The sequence below is a fragment of the Leptosomus discolor genome, chromosome 2 (assembly GCF_034619465.1).
Source record: "Leptosomus discolor isolate bLepDis1 chromosome 2, bLepDis1.hap2, whole genome shotgun sequence".
Lineage (NCBI taxonomy): Eukaryota > Metazoa > Chordata > Aves > Leptosomiformes > Leptosomidae > Leptosomus > Leptosomus discolor.
In genome coordinates this window covers 115,160,616-115,180,378 of record NC_141392.1, presented here as the reverse complement: position 1 = coordinate 115,180,378, position 19,763 = coordinate 115,160,616, and the positions used below count along the sequence as shown (strand labels likewise).

General features: G+C 39.3%; 1 protein-coding gene across 1 annotated transcript in view; it reads left to right on the top strand.

Annotated features, from left to right (window-relative positions):
* The first annotated feature begins 670 nt into the window (after nt 1–670).
* The window catches only part of SMC6 (structural maintenance of chromosomes 6), a 32,958-nt gene continuing 13,865 nt past the window's right edge, over nt 671–19,763 (top strand). Inside the window, exons 1-16 of the mRNA XM_086461599.1 lie at nt 671–811; nt 2,249–2,366; nt 4,681–4,786; nt 5,938–6,074; nt 6,606–6,667; nt 7,567–7,647; nt 10,004–10,105; nt 10,301–10,420; nt 10,527–10,625; nt 11,687–11,833; nt 13,274–13,362; nt 13,833–13,997; nt 15,003–15,181; nt 16,258–16,459; nt 16,595–16,709; nt 18,923–19,083. Coding sequence (XP_086317725.1) covers nt 671–811; nt 2,249–2,366; nt 4,681–4,786; nt 5,938–6,074; nt 6,606–6,667; nt 7,567–7,647; nt 10,004–10,105; nt 10,301–10,420; nt 10,527–10,625; nt 11,687–11,833; nt 13,274–13,362; nt 13,833–13,997; nt 15,003–15,181; nt 16,258–16,459; nt 16,595–16,709; nt 18,923–19,083 — 2,024 coding nt within the window. The remainder of the gene's footprint in view (nt 812–2,248; nt 2,367–4,680; nt 4,787–5,937; nt 6,075–6,605; nt 6,668–7,566; nt 7,648–10,003; nt 10,106–10,300; nt 10,421–10,526; nt 10,626–11,686; nt 11,834–13,273; nt 13,363–13,832; nt 13,998–15,002; nt 15,182–16,257; nt 16,460–16,594; nt 16,710–18,922; nt 19,084–19,763) is intronic.

Below are 19,763 nucleotides of genomic sequence, written 5' to 3'. Positions count from 1 at the left end.
TGTGGAGGAAACACGTATGTATGTTCTCTATACAGAGAATTGTTATCCTTCATTAGTAAAACAAAAATATTTTGTTTACTGTGATCAAATGACACTGCCTTACAAAAGTGGGGTGGCTGTGTGCAACAAAGAGCACATGAACAATGCTATGAATCTAAATTTTCCTTTATTTTTATGTGTTCTGCATATTAATTTTCTAGGCATTTGCCATTCACATATAGTTAATACATTTTTATTTTTTTGTGTCTGTGCAGCTCCTTTAATCCAACCTACATTAATGCTGCTGATCATACTATGATAGTTATGTACTTTTCACAACATAATCTTCAACTTCATTATTAGCCAAAAACAATTCTAGCAAATATCCCGAAGTCTGATGTATCAAGGAAAACAGAATCAAGGTTGATTTTATTGTTAATCAACAAATAGAGCTGATTAGAATAATGTTGTGTTTCTTTTGTTCTGATACAACTTCTTCATAGTAAGCTGAGGCTTAAATTCAGAGATTTCAGTTCTGAAAAAGTATTTGTTTGTTGCAGTGTTTGCTATGATCTTAATACTTATTTTACCAAGTAAACAAATTGGTATGTCTGTGCTATCAGCTGTAGATATGATTTCGTCTAGAAGACTGAAACCTACAATCTTTCGTTGCTTTCGCTTTTCAGTACTCATGGGTAAGAGAAAGGAAGAAGGTATTTCAAAGCCTGGATCCCATAAAAGGCAGAGACAAGAATACAGAGAACGTAGTGATGAGTCTAACGAAGAAGAAGATTCACAGTCTTCAGCTGATAGTACTATCTGTTCACTGTCGGTAAGTTGTTAAAGAAGTTGTGGCGAGGAGGATGTAAGAATAGTTGACATGAAAAAGTTCTGTGCCTTTGGTTGACGTTGAAATAAGTGTCTTGCATGTGGGCTTCAGTGGAAGCAATATAAAAGTAACTAGAGGTGATGTCTGTGATGAGGACTAATGCATGAGTTTATTCTTACCTTATTTCTTTTGGGTCATGTAGTTATAACAGTTCATTATAAAATAACAGTGTTCTGGTTTTATAGAAATACTACTGAAGTTGTCAAATAAAGGAAACAGATTTTGTTTGATAGAGGTATGATATATTTGGTTTATGGTTGTAGCAGAGAAAAAATTTAGAAAACAAATTATTTACTAAAAGAAGCACCAAATACTTGTTTGTTTTGCATAGCTGACACTTTGAAATGACTAAAAAAAACATTAGTGTTTGAAATGCATGTTTTGATGGAAATGAAACTTGAAAATAGGAGTATAATTTTTTTCTGCTTTTCTATAATAGTTGAATTCTAATTTGATGGAGGATTTTTTGCGTGTTATATTGTCTTCTGTATGTAGACTGGGTATTGGGAAGCATTTCTTTACTGAGGAGGTGGTCAAACACTGGAACAGGCTTCCTAGAGAGGTGGCCGATGCCCCAAGCCTGTCCGTGTTTAAGAGGCCTTTGGACAATGCCCTTAATAACATGCTTTAACTTTTGGTCAGCCCTGGAGTGGCCAGGCAGTTGGACTAGATGATTGTTGTGGGTCCCTTCCCACTGAAACAGTCTATCCTATTCTATTCTATTCTGTAAGACACCATGGCTGATTTTTGTTACGCAGAAGCATTATTTGTCACTTTATTTTCCTGAACAGCAGCTGTTCTGTATCATTGGTTTATTTTTCCTGAGGACTTTGCTTTCTTAGAAAACACTGCTTTTCTGAAGCACGGATAATAAAACTTAAAGTTACTTGTGAGAACAGTTCCCAGTTGAACAGTGGGCTGTCTCACTTTCAGTTTCATTTTTTTTTTAGGTTTATTTCCTCCTTCCTGATCTAATTTGATTTCCCTCGTTCTAAGCTGTGCTAAGAATTCTCACAAGTAGTATTATTCAAGTAACAAAAAAGTCTTTCTATGATGCTCTTTGTTACTACTTTGACAACTGTAAAGAATCTATGACCTTAATCTTTTATATTGTGTTAATTGTAAGTTACGGGGAGAACTGGAAGTTACTATGGGGGAGTGATCAGCTTTGGTAACTGCTTGCCTCTTATTTTATTACTTAACTGCTCTGTAGCAAGCAACTTTTCATAGTGTCATGAAACTCTTCTGATTTCCTTGTAGCTTGTAAGCATTGATGTTTTATATCATGCTGTCGTTTGGATTCTCATTACATTAAAAAAAGATAAATTGTATCTCATTAAAATGCATACATAACACCAGTTTTAATTGTTAATTCTTTAGACTGCAGGGGAGGTTGGGATAATTGAAAGTATCCAGCTGAAGAACTTTATGTGCCATTCGATGTTGGGGCCTTTTCAGTTTGGATCGAATCTCAATTTTGTTATTGGAAACAATGGAAGTAAGTGTTACTTGTATCATTGCTTTGTCAAAGAACACTTTTGTTAACAGGTTAGAAGACGTAATTTGTATTTCAAAAAGAATTACAAGCCATCTTTTAGGAACGGAGATGGATTCACTTTTGGACTTGGGAACCACAGAGGTCTATCCTAGTAGTTCAAGGTGAAAAAGTTAGATCTTTAAATTGGAGATTTGCAAAAGATGTGAATATAAATGTTTTCATAGCTAAATCATACATAGATTTATGTTTAAACTAAATGTACTCATATGTTCATTATTAAATGCACAGTAATCATTCAAGTATGTCATGTAGAAGCTGTTATAGCAGAAGGAAGTGATACTTTATGCAAGTTCACTTCTTTTGGAGAGAGAATTTCAAAAATTAAACATAAATTTTGAAAGACAGCTTAAAATCTTTCAGATAGTTATATAAACGGTAACATGTGTTTGATTTCTTTTGTTGTATACATGTTTTCTGTATGTTTCTGAGAAAGGGGACATTGTTTCCTCCTGAGATGGTCGGTGACCTGCTGCTCCATTCTGTGCATAAATCTATGGGGCACATCCTAGAGTGCTGAGAGAACTGGTAGGGATGCTCACCAAGCCACTGTCCATCGCTTATCAGCAGTCCTGGCTGACTGGGGAGGTCCTAGCAGACTGGAAATCAGCCAATATAACACCCATATATAAGAAGGGATGGAAGGATGATCCAGGGAATTAACAGGCCTGTCAGTTTGACATCAGTGCCAGGGAAGCTGATGGAGCAGATCATCCTGAGTTCCATTATGCAGCACATGCAGGACAACCAGGTGATCAGGCCCAGTCAGCATGGGTTTGTGAAGGGCAGGTCCTGTTTAACAAACCTGATCTTCTATGACAGGGTGACCCGCTTGTTGGATGAGGGAAGGGCTGTGGATGACATCTACCTCGACTTTAGTAAGGTATTTGACACTGTTTCCCACAGTGTTCTCCTAGAGAAATTGACTGCTCTTGGCTTGGATGGGTGTATGCTTTGCTGGGTGAAAAAATGGTTGGATGGCCTAGTGCAGAGAGTTGTGGTCAATGGAATTAGATCCAGTTGGTGGCCGGTCACGAGCGGTGTCCCCCAGGGCTCAGTACTGGGGCCACTCCTGTTTAACATCTTTCTCAATGATTTGGACGAGGGGATGGAGTGCACCCTTAGGAATTTTGCAGATGACACCAAGCTGGGTGGAAGTGTCAGTCTGCTTGGGGGTGGGGAGGTTCTACAGGGGGATCTGGACAGGCTGGATCGCTGGGCCAAGGCCAATTCCATGAGTTTCAACAAGGCCAAGTGTTGGGTCCTGCACTTTGGCCACACCAACCCCCAGCAGTGCTGCAGGTTTGGGGAGGAGTGGCTGGAAACCTGCCAGGCAGAGAGGGACCTTGGGTTGTTGATTAACAGCCGGCTGAACATGAGCCAGCAGTGTGCCCAGGTGGCCAAGAAGGCCAATGGCATCCTGACCTGTATCAGAAATGGGGTGGCCAGCAGGAGTGGGGAGGTGATCGTGCCCATGTACTCAGCACTGGTGAGGCTGCACCTTGAGTGCTGTGTCCAGTTTTGGGCCCCTCTCTACAAGAAGGACACTGAGGTGCTAGAGAGGGTACAGAAGCGGGCTACAAAGCTAGTGAAGGATTTGCAGCATGTGTCGTATGAGGAACGGCTGAGGGATCTGGGGGTGTTTAGCCTGGAGAAGAGGAGGCTGAGGGGAGACCTGATTGCTCTCTACAACTACCTGAAAGGAAGTTGTAGTGGGGTGGGGGCTGGTCTCTTCTCCCTAACAAGCGATAGGACAAGGGGAAATGGCCTTAAGCTGCACCAGGGGAGATTCAGGCTGGATATTAGGAAGAATTTCTTTACTGAAAATGTTGTCAGGCATTTGAACAGGCTGCCCAGGGAGGTGGTGGAGTCACCATCCCTGCAGGCGTTTAAGAGACGGGTAGATGTTGTACTTAGGGACATGGTTTAGTGGTGTTGATAGAGCTAGGACAAAAGGTTGGACTCAATGATTTGAACTTCTCTTCCGACTGAAACTATGGTTCTATGAGATAGGGCATCTTGCCGAATGCAAATTGCTAAGTAGAAGTAACAGAAGTTTGGCTTGGTGGTTTTGTTGTTTTGTTTTTTTTTTTCTTAGTCAGAACTGTGGAAGTGGATATTTCTCTAGAATTATTGCTATTTTATATGTTTGTTAATAAGGACTTTAAGTGCATGAATACATAAGCATTCAAACAAAAATCTGTAATGTGGGTGAACTAGATAAAGAGTTACAAGAACTTCAATGCTTCTGTTACAGGTGGAAAAAGTTCTGTATTAACTGCTCTTATTGTTGGACTTGGTGGAAAAGCCACTGCAACTAATAGAGGTTCCTCATTAAAGATGTTTGTACGAGATGGAGAGACGTAAGTAAAACTTTTTTAGTTTTAAGGTTGAACATGTTGTTCAGTGATTGTGATTTAGGATCAGTTTTCTGTTCATCTTTGTTTTCTCTGTTCTGTTATCGAATCTACCGGATTCAAATAAAAAGCATAACACTGAAGAGATCATGTTTAAACAAAAAACCCCAAAACTACAAACAAAAACCATGTTAGAAATTTTACCAGTAATTTACTGGTAGGATACCATTCTCTGAAGTAGCTAACATAGTGGTATGTCCTGCATATTGCTCAGTTCTTATGTGTTACTTCCATGATGTACTTGTATATCCTACAGAAGAATTGAGTTCATTAGAAAAAATTCATAGGAAACTAGTTGTTGTTGTTCTGTGAGCAGTGAGGTTAATTCCTTTTCTGTCTTTCTGGTGACGTGACTGAATACACAATATAAAGACCTTGACATACAGGTGGATTATTAATCATGAAGGAAGTGGATTCATGTCTGCTGCAAGAGTGGGGATAACACGTTTAGCGGATTCAGTAAAAAGATGGGGGAGGAGATTAAAGGGTTTACATTCACATAAAGCTATAACTCATAGCCCCAGGCTTTTCCTTTCAGAGTTGCTTGGAGTAAAATTGTTGGCAGTACCTGCCTTACGTATAACAACTTAATGCTTCAGCATTCACTTGAGAAACAGAAAATCTGAATTCAGAAGTGAAACCACTTCTCATCTTTTCTAGGAGAATGCCTTAAGCGTTCTGCTGTTGGTTAGGGGTGGCTCTAGAAGCTAAGCAACTGTTTGCTACAGAAGCCAGTTTGGGGACAGGAGAACAACCAAAAAGCAACTTGATTCTGCAGCCTAAAGATAGGGGCACTCAGATGGGAAGGGAAGGTGGGGGAAATCTCCTGTCACAGCTATTTGCTTTTGGCTCGTGGCTTATCTGAAGCACAGAAGGTGCAAACAGGTCAGTGTATGGCAGCTTTTCTGGCCACGTGTCTGCAATGCTGTTTTGGCTGAAACAACATAAATGTACCTTGTTCCAATTGGTACTGTGACTGACTTCCAACTGTAACCTGTGCAAGACATGGCAATTTTTGTGGAAAATTAGAATGTTCTGATTTTTTTTTTTTTTTTTTAGATTTGGAAGTAATTTTAATTGTCTCTTTTATTTTTTAGTTCTGCAGATATTTCCATAACATTGCGAAACCAAGGTCGAGATGCATTTAAACCAGAAGTGTATGGTAGCTCTATTATTGTGAGTCAGCGCATTAATCTGGACGGAAGCAGAAGTTACAGACTGAAAAGCAAATCTGGTTGGTGTTAGTTTGTTTTGTTCTCAGTCTTAGAAGCTCTTTAAATATTTGCTTTAAATGCCTTGGTATTAGTACAAGATGATGTTTCTCATGTCATTCATCATTCAAGGATGATGTTGTCTATGTTTTGTATTTACCTTGCCTAAATATTTTAGTGTGTCGAAAGCAATTGTGTCAGGTTCTGCGTGGTGTGGGGTCATACAGTATTAGTCTTTATGAAAATCTGCTTGTGTGATGAGGCTGAACATAGATTTTAGTCATCTTGAGTTTTGTTGTATTTGTCACAGAGAGTTTATGAGGCAAGGAGGGACTTTAATTAGAAGGCTTTCTGTACAAATGCAAAGATATTAGAAAGATTAAAATACCCAGCCAACCGACGTTTCTCGTTTAGGGCTAAATCGGTGTTACAAAAATACTAATCTCATTTTTTACATTTACTAGGAACCACTAGATTGAACAAGAAGCTAGGATGTTGTATGTCTCTTTACTTTGGACCTATTGGTATTTTTCCTTTTGTTTTTTTTCTGTTAGGGACCTTAATTTCTTCAAAAAAAGAGGAACTCGTAGGAATACTGGATCATTTTAATATACAGGTAATTGTTGTGTTTAAATTCTGTGCAATTTAAGACATTGGCATGTGATGTTATAATTCTTTGACTAAAAAGCAGTGTTCCATTTCGTTAAATGAGAGGTTCACCTTTTCTGTGTTCTTTCAAGATCAAATGCAACAGCAAAAGAAAATTGAAATTTATACCTCATACAATGCAGAGTAAGATTCTGTCCCAGACAGATAAGAATTTGCTATCGTCTGCGAGCTACGAGTCATATATCCTGTTAAGGAAAGTCTTAGCATATGTAGTTTTCTTTCATACCTGGAGCTTTTTGTTTTCTGCTCATTATTTCAGTTTCTGCGGTTGCAGAAATTTGTGTGTGGTTTTGCTGCTTAACTGATTAAGGAAAGATCAGGTAGTGCGCATGAAGTTTCAAATATTTGACGTATTTAGCCTTTCAAATAATATAAACTTTTGTTAGTATGTATTGGTTTTATTTTGTGGAAACTTCCCTAAGAATATATAGGGCAATTAATTGCATTTAATGTAATACTTTGATCAATTAAATAATGAGAAATTAAACAGCATTGGACAAAACTTCTAATGCTGATCTTGTTAAATAAATGATAAAAACAGACACTGTCTTTTTACAAGTCACTTATTCTGGGAACAGTTCCTTAGTTGTCCTTGTTGTGGTTCTAGTTTGTACTTGATGGAGTTGTTTTCTTTTATTTTTTTGTTGGTTTGTTGTTGGGTTTTTCTTGTTGTTTAAAAGAAAAAGGGATGAGAAGGGTAGAAATCTTAATTTCTGGGTCTGCTTCTCAGCTTATTAGTGAGTTGCTGGGCATGGAACAGGGAGATGGTTTGCTCACTTTCGTGGATATGCAGTTACATGAGCAGATTTTTACTTAAAATGAAAAGAAAGTAATTTATTTTTACAGGTAGATAATCCTGTGTCTGTTTTAACCCAAGAAATGAGTAAGCACTTTTTACAGTCTAAAAATGAAGGTGACAAGTACAAGGTAAGAAAAATCTTTTAACGTTTTGATTAAACATAAAAATACTCATTTCAAATTTTCAGAGGCGGCATTTGGAGGGAAAAATATTTCAGAATTTTTAATTTTAATGACCTGTTTGTAGAATCATAGAATCATTAAGGGTGGAAAAGACCTCTAAGATCATCAGGTCCAACTGTTGACCTAATACCACCATGCCCACTAAACCATGTCCCAAAGTGCCACATCTACACGTTTTTTGAACACCTCCAGGGATAATGACTCCACCGCTTCCCTGGGCAGCCTGTGCCAATGTTTGACCACTCTTTCGGTAAAGAAATTTTTCCTAATGTCCAATCTAAACCTTCCCTGGCGCAACCTGAGGCCATTTCCTCTTGTCCTGTCACTTGTTACTCGGGAGAAGAGCCCAACACCCACCTCACTGCAACCTCCTATCAGGCACTTGTAGAGAGCGATAAGGTCTCCCCTCGGCCTCCTCCAGACTAAACAACCCCAGTTCCCTCAGCCGCTCCTCACAAAACCTGTTCTCCAGACCCTTCACCAGCTTTGTTGCCCTTCTCTGGACACGCTCCAGCACCTCAATGTCTTTCTTGTAGCGAAGGGCCCAAAACTGCACACAGCATTCGAGGTGCAGCCTCACCAGTGTCGAGTACAGGGGCACGATCACCTCCCCACTCCTGCTGGCCGCCCCATTTCTGATACAGGCCAGGATGCTGTTGGCCTTCTTGGCCACCTGAGCACACTGCTGGCTCATGTTCAGCCAGCTGTCGACCAGCACCCCCAGGTCCTTTTCTGCCGGGCAGCTTTCCAGCCACTCATCCCCCAGCCTGTAGCGCTGCATGGGGTTGTTGTGACCCAAATGCAGGACCCGGCACTTGGCCTTGTTAAACCTCGTACAATTGGCCTCAGGCCATCAGTCTGGCCTGCCCAGGTCCCTCTGCAGAGCCTTCCTACCCTCAAGCAGGTCTAAGTGTTGTGGGTTAACTCAGGTAAGCAGCTAAGCACTGCTCAGCTGCTTGCTCACTTCCCTTCCCTGCTGCCCACCTCTTGGGATGGGAGAAGAGGAAAGGAAGGGTAAAAGCAAGACATGTGGGTTGAGATAAAAGTTGTTTAAAAATTAAAGGAAAAGCCGGAAGAAAAGAAAAAGAAAGCAAAACAAAACAAGAGATGCAAAGACAATCACTCACCACCTTCCATGGGTAGATCAGTGCCCAGCCAGTTCCTGAGCAAAAGTTGGTTAACCCCCTAAACCCTCTCCTATCCCTTTTTATTGCTGAGCATGACTGTGCTGGTTTTGGCTGGGGTAGAGTTAATTTTCTTCATAGTAGCTAGTATGGGGCTGTGTTTTGTATTTGTGCTGAAAACAGTGATGTTTTTGTTATTGCTGAGCAGTGCTTACACAGAGCCAAGGCCTTTTCTGCATCTTGTACCACCCCACCAGCGAGGAGTCTGGGGGTGCATAAGGATTTGTGAGGAGACACAGCTGGGACAGCTGACCCCAACTGACTAAAAGGATGTCCTATGCCATATGACATCATGCTCAGCAATAAAAAGCTGGGGGAAGAAGGAAGGGGGATGTTCGAACTGTCTTCCCAAGTAACACTTATGCATAATAGAGCCCTGCTTTCCTGGAGCTGGCTGAACACCTGCCTGCCGATGGGTAGAGGTGAATGAATTCCTTGTTTTGCTTTGCCTGCATGTGCAGCGCTTGCTTTATTAAACTGGTTTTATCTCAACCCATGAGTTTTCTCACTTTTACCCTTCCAATTCTCTCGTCCATCCCACCAGGGGGAATGAGCGAGGGGCTGGATGGGGCTTAGTTGCCAGCTGCGGTTAAGCCATGACAATGGTGTTTTATGGGATGGAGTGTCTGGTTAGCTGGGGTCATCTGCCTGGTTGTATCCCCTCCCAACCTGTTGTGCACCCTGCCAGTCTATTGATTGGGATGGCAGAGTGAGAAACAGAGGAGGCCTTGGTGCTATACAAACACCGTTCAGCGGCAGCTGAAACGTTAGTGTGTTATTAGCATTGCTTGGTCACACACCTAAAACACAGCACCGTAACGGTTCCTATGAAGGAGCTTAGCTTATCCCAGCCAGACCTACTATCTGATTGTAGCAGTCATCCACTTGCAAAACCAATTTTTTTTAAGTTTCTTTTCTCTAAAGATGTTGATAAATTAAAAAAAATAGAACACTGCTGAGTTAGGTCATTATTCAGAAATACCCCACCAGTTATTTTACTTTGGGTATCATTCAGCATGCATGGAGATTGGGATGAATGGTCTTTCTGTGGTAATTATTTAAAGTTCACTTAGATAAGCTGCTGAATCTGACATCTGCATTTTTTTATTCCTTTTCAGTTTTTTATGAAGGCAACTCAGCTGGAACAAATGAAAGAAGATTATTCATTTATTATGAAAACTAAAGAAAATACATGTATTCAGATAGAACAAGGAGAAAGGGTATGTAAAAGTTAAAGCAATGATTAGTACAGATCTGAGCTCTGAAATAGCTATAAGAGTTAAACTACACAGTTTTGATTTGACTAGGTCTCAGTGACACTAAATTTTAAAAAAGTAAGTCTTTCCAAGATTTCCTATTATATCGCATCTTTTTGCTCTCACAATTGAACTTTTTTCTTTTTTTTTTTTTTTAAGCGTCTTGAAGAACTTAAGAAATTTTATCATGACAAAAGGGAATGTTACAAACGCATTGGGTTTGTGAATGACATGCGAAATCTTCTTGAAGATTTGAAACATAAAATGGCGTGGGCCGTGGTAAATGTCTTGTTAAAATATGTGTTTCCTCATATGAAATGTAGTTTAAATCATTCCCAATCTGCTTCAGACTTTCTGATACATGCTATTATATGGTTCTATTTAGGTAGGCGAGATGGAAAAAGAAATACAGCCGATCAAAGAAGCCATCAGAGCTGAAGAACAAAACACAAAGAGGTTTGTTCAGAAGCTAGAAGAATGCCAGGTACATATATGGTTTAGACCATATGTCACTCTAGCCTTGGCTTCTTGACTCAAGAATAAAAATAATATTTAAGCTGTGATCGTTCTTTAGCTTGTAAGCTATTGAAACAGGCAGTCTTAGCTTTTTCACAAGCGGCTAAGAACATTCCCATTTATACACCTTCTAATGTAACAGTAACATTTGCATTCCAGCTTCCATTGTATAAGAACATTAGGACGTTTTTGTTTTCTGTTGTTTAGTAGGGGTATATATGTCTGCTTTTCATGCTGACACTTTTGTTACAGGTAAAGATTATATTATTTTGACTGGGAATTTGAGATGACTAGCATTGCATATACCAGTGAACAGTGTTTTAAACTGTTTTATTGTTGCGAGTACTTACTTGATGTGTATTTCTGTAACCTTGGAGCATCTTTCTGTGATCTGTCGTACAGGTTTCCTTGGCTGTCAATGCCTCTAGAAAAGATCAGTGTCTGATATCAAGAGACATCATTCAGATTCACATGAAATAGGTCTTTTGGAGAGAAAGACTAGGCATCATTATTTTTCACTTTTCAGTCTGTTAAAACTCCTCCAAACTTACTGAATTGGCACTTGGTTTTCATTGATTTTTTTGTTTTTTTTTTTTTTTTTAAAAAAGTGTCTATTTGTTTTACAGTTGAGGTGTTTTTAGTTTATGGCTGAACATGTCTGTGCAGTGTTGAAGGAGCATTGTCCAGATACTGGTTTCACTTCTTACCGTATTATGGTACTTGACCTTATTGGATTAAGAGTCCTGTGTCTGAGTAAACCCTGAGTTAGATAAGAAGGTTCTGTTTACTCCACAGATTTGGTGGTCTGTTGATTTCCTGAATATGTTCCTTTATTAATTTTCATCTTAGCATACCTATAGTGGCAATGACTTGCTTTATTTTTTCTTAACAACAACAACAAAAAAAAGGCAAACAAGTCCTGTCGGATGGATTCTTTGGAGAGATATTTCTTCTGTAGCATTAAGAGGTTTTGAAGAAAATAATTTTGCTTCATTACTACTTGTGTGTCGTTTTATTTTTGCATGAAAGGTAGAAGTGAATGAAGCAGAAGAAAAGTACAAAGCAATACAGGAGAAGTTAATAACAATAAGTGAAGAAGCACAAGCCCTGCATCCTCAGTGTATTTCTTTGAAGGCTGACGTGCAGGCAAGAAGCAAAGCAGTCAATGAAGCCGAGGTAGGCAAAAAGAACGTTCAAATTTCATACCAATCTAAAGCTTTAATCCTGTCCATGCTGTACCCGTATATACTTCTCCATCTGTGTCTAGGTTTCCTGAACCCATAGTGCAGTTCAAAATAGGATCATAGAATCATTCGGGTTGGAAAAGACCTTTGAAATTATCGAGTCTAACCATCAACCTGCTCTACCAAGTACACCCCTGAACCATACCTCCAAGCACCACATCTAAACAACCTTTAAACACACTAAGGGATGGTGACTCAACCGCCTCCCTGGGCAGCCTATTCCAATGCCTGACAACCCTTTCAGTCAAAAAATTTTTCCTAATGACTATCATAAACCTACCCTGGTGCAGCTTGAGTCCATTCCCTCTAGTTCTATCATTCATCACCTGTGGGAGGAGACCAGCACCTGCTTCTCTATGATGTCCTCTCAGGTAGTTGTAGAGAGCGATAAGGTCTCCCCTCAGCCTCCTGTTCTTAAGACTAAATAGCCCCAGTTCCCTCAGCCGCTCTTCCTAAGACTTATTCTCCAGGCCCTTCACCAGCTTCGTTGCCCTTCTCTGAACACGCTCCAGCACCTCAATGTCTTACTTGCAGTGAGGGGTCCAAAACTGCACACAGCATTCGAGGTGCAGCCTCACCAGTGCCGAGTACAGGGGCACGATCTCCTCCTTACTCCTGCTGGCCACAGCATTTCTGATACAGGCCAGGATGCTGTTGGCCTTCTTGGCCACCTGGGCACACTGCTGGCTCATGTTCAGCCGACTGTTGACCAGCACCCCCAGGTCCTTTTCTGCCAGGCACCTTTCCAGCCACTCATCCCCCAGCCTGTAGCGCTGCACGGGGTTGTTGTGACCCAAGTGCAGGACCCGGCACTCGGCCTTGTTGAACCTCATACAACTGGCCTCAGCCCATCGACCCAGCCTGTCCAGGTCCCTCTGCAGAGCCTTCCTACCCTCAAGCAGATCAACACTCCCACCCAATTTAGTGTCATCTGCAAACTCACTAAAGTGCATTCTATCCCTTCGTGAAGATCATTGATAAACATGTTAAACAGAAGTGGCCCCGGTACTGACCGCTGAGGAACTCCACTTGTGACCAGTCGCCAGCTGGATTTAACTCCGTTGGTCACCGCTCTCTGGGCCTGGCTGTCCAGCCAGTGTAGGTGCCGTTTCCTGCCTCACTTGCAAGTAGTTGCTGTTCGGAGGCCCTGGGGTTTATATGTTTTCACAGGTAATAGGCGGTATTAAGCTTAGGTCAAAATAAATGCCATTCACCTTAACCTGTTATTCTTCTTTTTTTCACATTCTGGAAATTCAAGTTATGTTTGCATGTTTTGGTGCAGCTCAGTGCTTATTTACTCAAAAGAGTAGTTCTTTTTGAAATTATTTCTTTCATCTATTTATTGAACTAGTATATCCTATTTTCTTCATAGGTAGTTTATAATCGTTTCAAAATTGAGTTGAAACGTCTGGAAAAAGATGATGAGCAGCTACGTACACGCATTGAAGAACTGAAGAGCAGGTAAATATGGCTATAGTGATTATGTGTATGTGTATTAAGGTATAGGTATGCAGGGGGTGAGCTTTTCTGATTAATGAGAAAATCTGCAGTACCAGAAAATACTTTTTTGAACTTTAGCAGGGTCCAGTTAAATATTCAGATATTTCTGGTCCTGCTTAGTTGTATACCAAGATTTTGACTAGAAGATGATGAGGTAATTGAGCAGGAAGAAAAGCTTTTTTTTATTTTATTGGTGATATTTTCTAGCTTCCATGGTGTTGCAAAGCAAATATACCTTAAACTAAATGTAAGAGGAGCGTAACTGGAGAGAGTTACGTATTCATGCTTTGTAGATCTTGTAAATGCACAGAATCTTAAATATAACTTTCTTATGCATAAATCTTTTGTGTGATACAGGTAATAAACCAAAGTTTGTGTCACTTATAAATCATCAATGTCATTTTAAAATATTGAAGTGTGATCTTTTCTAGTGCTAATCAGGTTTCAGAGCCTGAAAAATTGGAAAGACAGAGGAAAATTGCACACTTAAGGGAACAGTTAAAGGCATTCCATGATGAAGAAATAATGATTGGTCAACAGGTGGAGCAGTTTCAGCAAGCTATATATAAGTGTAAGGAAGAACATGCTAGACTTAGGTAAGTTAAGCTTCTTGAATGTAACTGTTTTCCTTTGTTTCAAGTTGCAAGAGGTCCCTTCTTATGTACCTGCATTCCCTGAGGTAGTAGGCTTCAGGTTTTTTGGTTTGTGTTTTTTTTTTTTTTCCTCTAGTTTATCTTCGGACTTAATAAAGTTTTGTCTTTGGCACAGCATGACTTCATTTAGAAACTTTTGGAAAATTAAGAAAGCTGTTTTGTCATTAAAGATGAAAGGTATTACTAATTTAAAGCCATAAATCCAATTTATAAATCCATACTGTCAGTTTAATGCCCTTCTTTCTTCCTCCCCCTATCTGTCCCTTATTCTCTTATAATCCTGTGGGCAAACTACAATTTAAATTTTTTCATGCTGTTTAAGACAGTAGTACATCCTGATACGATGTCACAAGTTATATAACAGGATATAAGGAAATAACTACACTTAGGGGTAATTATTGTATGTATAGTTAAAGGCAAATTTATAGACTTTGAAGCAAGTGGTTCAAGTATCAGTTTAGCCCATTAGCTAGGAAAACAAAGCACTCTTTGTCTTTGATTTGGAAACCTGAACTTGAACAACGATTACCAGAGGGGATTATGGTGATGTTGTCATTTGTCTTAAGAGATTTGAGAATTATTGCTTATTGCATTTGATGTGTTAGCTTAAACATCTATAATCAATTGTTGTAATTGTGTTCTGTTGAAGACCTTTGTAGAAGACAGTGAAATTGAACCATATAATTAGAAATAAAATAAATTCATTATAAATTGTTAGAAATAAAAATCTTGTAAAACTGTTGCAAAGCAATAATTTTCTTTCTTTTTTGTCTCATGTTTCTTGAAACTGTAAAAATATTGTTGCATGTTTGTAGCTAGCTGTACTTTGAAGTATTGAGGTCTTGATGCAATGTCCTATTCATACTTGAAAAATGAGACTTTGCAATTATTTTAATCAAATTAAGGCTTCATAAGCTGTTGCTACTGAACAAAAAATTGTTCTCTTAGGAGAGAAGAATGTGATGCAAAACAAGCACTGGACGCCAAGCAGAAACAGCTGAGGGAGCTGAAAGACAGTAAAACGAATACCTTGAAAAGATTTGGACCACATATACCAGCATTTCTTGAAGCAATTGAAACAGCCTATAGGCAAGGACGCTTTAGACACAAACCTATTGGACCTTTAGGTAAGAATAACTGCTGAAAAACCTGTATTTCCTGATGGGGTTTATTGCATGGCTGCTAATGTAAACATCTTTTAGAAAAACTAATTGTTCTTTAAGGAGCTTCAGATACATCTTTCTTCTGTACTTCCTGGACTAAAGGTTTTATCCTGGTAGTTTATCTTTTGCTTCTGTCCTTTTTATCACATGAACTAGCTAACATCTACTGTTCTTACTCATTTTCCAGCTGTTTTTAAGATATTTTTTGTAGTTACAAAACTTCCAATGCACCCCTGCAACTCCTTCACACCTTCTAAGCATCAGACTACTGTGCTTTGGCTGCTTGTTCCTTGGTGGATAGCACTGTCCGGCTCTTGGACACATTTTATTCCAAACGTTCAGTGGCTGACCTGTGGGCTTGTCAAACTTGAGTTGTTTTGTGTGGGTGAACTCAGACAGAACAATTGAGATTTTCTTGGAAGGTTTGGTTTCACTAGTTTTTTGACCAGCTCTGACAGTGACGGCTATTTCCAGTTTGTGAATGGGAGCAGTGGCTTCAGCATATTCTGAATGTAACTGTAAAGACCAAATACTGAAGTACTTGGCATTTACTGCAGGGTAAGAACGTGCAAACACACGTACCACTGAAGACAGGCGATATGATAGAAATCTTTGTGTTTGTTTAACTTACAGCGTAGTTGTTCCTCTGCTTTCACCCTTAAAGCATTAAGTTGTTGATAAGCAGTCTTTGCCTTGATATACTCCTGCTGAACTGCCATAAAATTGGTACCTTAATGGAAGTTAGTAGTGACCTGTCAAAGATCTCAGAAGAAAATGTAAGCCTCTGAATATGCGTAGGTCTCTATAGGAAGAGAGGTTCCGTATCTGTATTCTCAGGGTAGCTTGTCTGTTGTGGAGTTTTTTATCTTTTAGTTAACTTCTTAATTATTTTTTTTTTTTGTCTTGCAAGAAGGGTTTATTTTATCTCTTAAAAAACCCTGTAACACAACAAAACAAAAACCTTGAATGGTAAAAATGCACTACTGGATGTTTTATTATGGAGCACAGCTCCTAAAGCCTTGTCTCTTATGTTTGTTTAGGTGCTTTCATTCGTCTGAAAGATGCTGAACTGACCTTGGCTGTTGAATCTTGTTTAAAGAGCCTAGTTCAGGCATTTTGCTGTGATAATTATAGTGATGAAAGAAATCTTCAGCTACTGATGTCAAAATATTATCCACGTGGATTTAGACCTCAAATAATTGTAAATAAATTTCAGAATAAAATTTATGATGTTAGACACAGGTAAGTTATGTTTTGAATTTTATTACTTAACTTTGATGGTTCAAATTATTATTAGTTGAAAAGAACTATTTGTAAATTTTTTTTAAAGAATCTCACATAAGATTTATGAATGGTGGTTTTTCTTGTTTTCTTCAGAGGAGTTCATCATCCAGAATTCCCATCGGTTCTCACAGCATTGGAAATAGATCATGCAGTGGTTGCCAATTGTTTGATTGATGTGAGGGGTATAGAAACCATCCTGCTGATTAAAGTAAGGCTCTACGCTCCCTATTGGTGTTTAAAGAAAAGTGTTTTCTCTTTGTATAGAGCGTATGTGATACCTTCACTGATGGTGTCTGTAATGGACAAAAGAGGTAGAGAAAGATATTTTTGTTATATTCTGCCCCCCATCCCCCGAGGAGAGGTGAGGACACTGAGGGCTTAGTAGACCCTGAGGTGTTACAGTGCAGCACACGTACGTAACCACTGGAGGGCTCCCAGTAAGGCCCTCTTGGCATTCAATAAACTATCAGTATGCCCCTTCAAACACTATTTTCTCTCATGGGTGAGACAGAGTAAACTGACATGCCGTAGTGGATTTAGATACTGGGATTTCTTTAAGAGTCAGCAAGGTTAGAGCTTTTATACTTATTTCCACACGCTTGTTTCCCTGCCTCCGCCCTCCCCAACACTGCCTTCGTAGATCTCATCTTCTGTCCCCAGCAGGGCGATCGCTGCTGGTCAGGGAAGGTCAGATGGAAAATCTTACCAGTTCCTGCTGTGCAGCTGCCCACAGATACCTGTTTTGGCTGTTTCCTGGCCAAGGTCCCTGGGCATTTCTTGGGATTTGTCCCTGCAGATCTCTCCCAGTGTATTTCCAGGATCTTCCCTATTTGTTTCTGGGATGTTCACCACCACCTTTCTCAGCCTCTTCAGTGGTCTGTTTTCCCAGTCTGAATAGTCCATGTGTGTGTGATCAGCCTCCTAACTGCTGTCCCTGTCTCATGTGTCTTTGTTAACTGGTGGGTTCAGGAAGTGTCAGTTTTGTGTAGTCCCAGTGTTAACAAAATTTGCAACCAGCCTCTACCAGTTGTACAGGCAGCTGGGTACCAGTTGTAGCTGTAGCAGGCTTGTGCTTGAGAGTTCAGAAGTTCCCTTTGGATATTCAGCCATCCACTCTCGCATGAAATTATTGGCTGCCTGTTAGCATTGACATCTAATTTAATTTTCACCTACCACAGCAATCACAGGGACTATGCAGTGTTAAAGCATTTGAGACGAGAGAGTGCAAAGAAACATAGTTGTGGATAGAGTCTGGGAAAATAAAAAAAGTAGCAATAATCAGTTATTAAGTAGGATTTGAATGAGGTGACTAACAACTGGTGTTGACTTAAGATTATATACTATTTTGGTAACAACCTATTTTTTGATTACCTTAAAAACATGTTAATAAACTTTCCTGCTACTACATGATTTCTGATCTTAATTGATTTTTTTTTTCTGTTTCTGCTGAAGATACCAGCTCCTGCAGATAAATGTTCAAAGATAAAAATAAGATGTATATATTTTTATTTAAAGAAAGCAGGGTATTCTATAAGTAGCAGAACTGATGATGCTTACTTTTTGTGGATTTTGTTTTTCTCCAGAACCCCTTGTCCCAGTTTGTCCCCTGACATTGCTACTGGAAAAGTGGCAGTTCATGCTCCATCTAGTGCAGAGCTGACTGTTTACCAAGTGTGACTGTTACTGAACAGGATACATAACAGCTGAACTTTCTAGGCTTTTGTCATGGCAGGAATTCTAGTCTTGTTCTTCCCCCTCTGCCTTACCTAACCACTGATTTTCATAACGTTATTTTTGAGCCCTAGCTGAACAATTTCAACTGAATCTGAAAGAAGTTGAATGGGTATTGTGTGGAAGAAAAGATACTTCTGAATGGATAACAGGATTGCCTCAGACAAAGGCACTTGTAACCACTTTGTCTGGCACTGGGAATGATTTTTTTTTATTTATTTATTTTTTTTTTTTTTTTTGACCAGCATGTTTCCCCAGACTTTAACTGAATATTGTTTGATGTTCTCCACAGCTTGCTTGGGGAGATTGTTGCCTGTATATGTATTCCACTTTTGATAATTAATTATTATCTGTGCATGGTGACTTTTTGGTTAGTGATTTTTTTAATTTTTTTTTTACCCATGGCAAATTACAAGGCACCAATGAGACTACAGAACTTCCAATGCAGATAAATTTGTAATACAGCAAAAGAAATGGACAGCTAAACTAAGTGGGTGGTTTTCGAGAACATGAATGTCTTACTCAGCTAAGAAAAGCAGATTCTTGACTTTTTTTCATTCTTTCATAACTATTTCTTATTTTTCAGAATTGAAATTATTTCTGGATGAGAACTTCTAGACAAGTTTTAAATTGATATCTTTAATTATGGTTGCTTTTCTATTGGTATGATAAGGCCATTGTATTTTTCAGAGTAGCCATGAAGCTCGTAAAGTAATGCAGTGTAGTCAGCCTCCACGAAATTGTAGAGAAGCTTTCACTGCTGAAGGTGATCAAGTATTTCAAAGACGGTATTACTCTTCTGATTACCGAAGACCCAAGTTCCTAAGCAAAGATGTTGAAGCAGAAATAAGGTATGCATCTTGTAATGTTGCACTTGTCGACATGAATAATGGAATTGTGTATTTGTTTGCATGTACACTACTCTCCAGTCACTCCATTTTCTTTCTGAGATTTACGCTTCCTTTCTCAGGATTCTGGAAATCCTCTTTGTTTCAGTGCCTTTCTGTGATCTGTACAAACCTGAGTTGTACCTGGTATTTTTCAGCTTGTGGCATCTAAGTCTTGCCCAGCAAGAAGGATTTGCTGTGCTGAATACTCCAGGATATCCAGCTACCTTCCTTTCTATTTTACACTGGCTGGAAACAAGTATGGAGTCAAAGCTGTTTCCTTAAAAATCTAATACCCGAACAGTGGTATCATAGTTTACTGCAAAGGAAGCCTGATTATTCAAACCAAAGCTGTGTTGGCACACATCGTCCTACAGGTTTCAGACTTTGAATCTGTGTTTTCTCAGGTTTTTAACTTCACTTATTGTAGGTGTCTCTAGTAAACTTGACTTCCCCCCCGCCCCCATTTTATTTTTCAGGGGTTTTTTCCTCATTACTTTCAAAATGGTGGTTTAAAAACCAAACATATTTCAAAGTTTACAAACCTGAACTGTCACCAGGCAAATTGGTGACAGTAGAATACTTTTATTTTGAGGCTCAAGTTATGTTGCAGACATACTAAGTAAACACGTTAATTTTAGTAT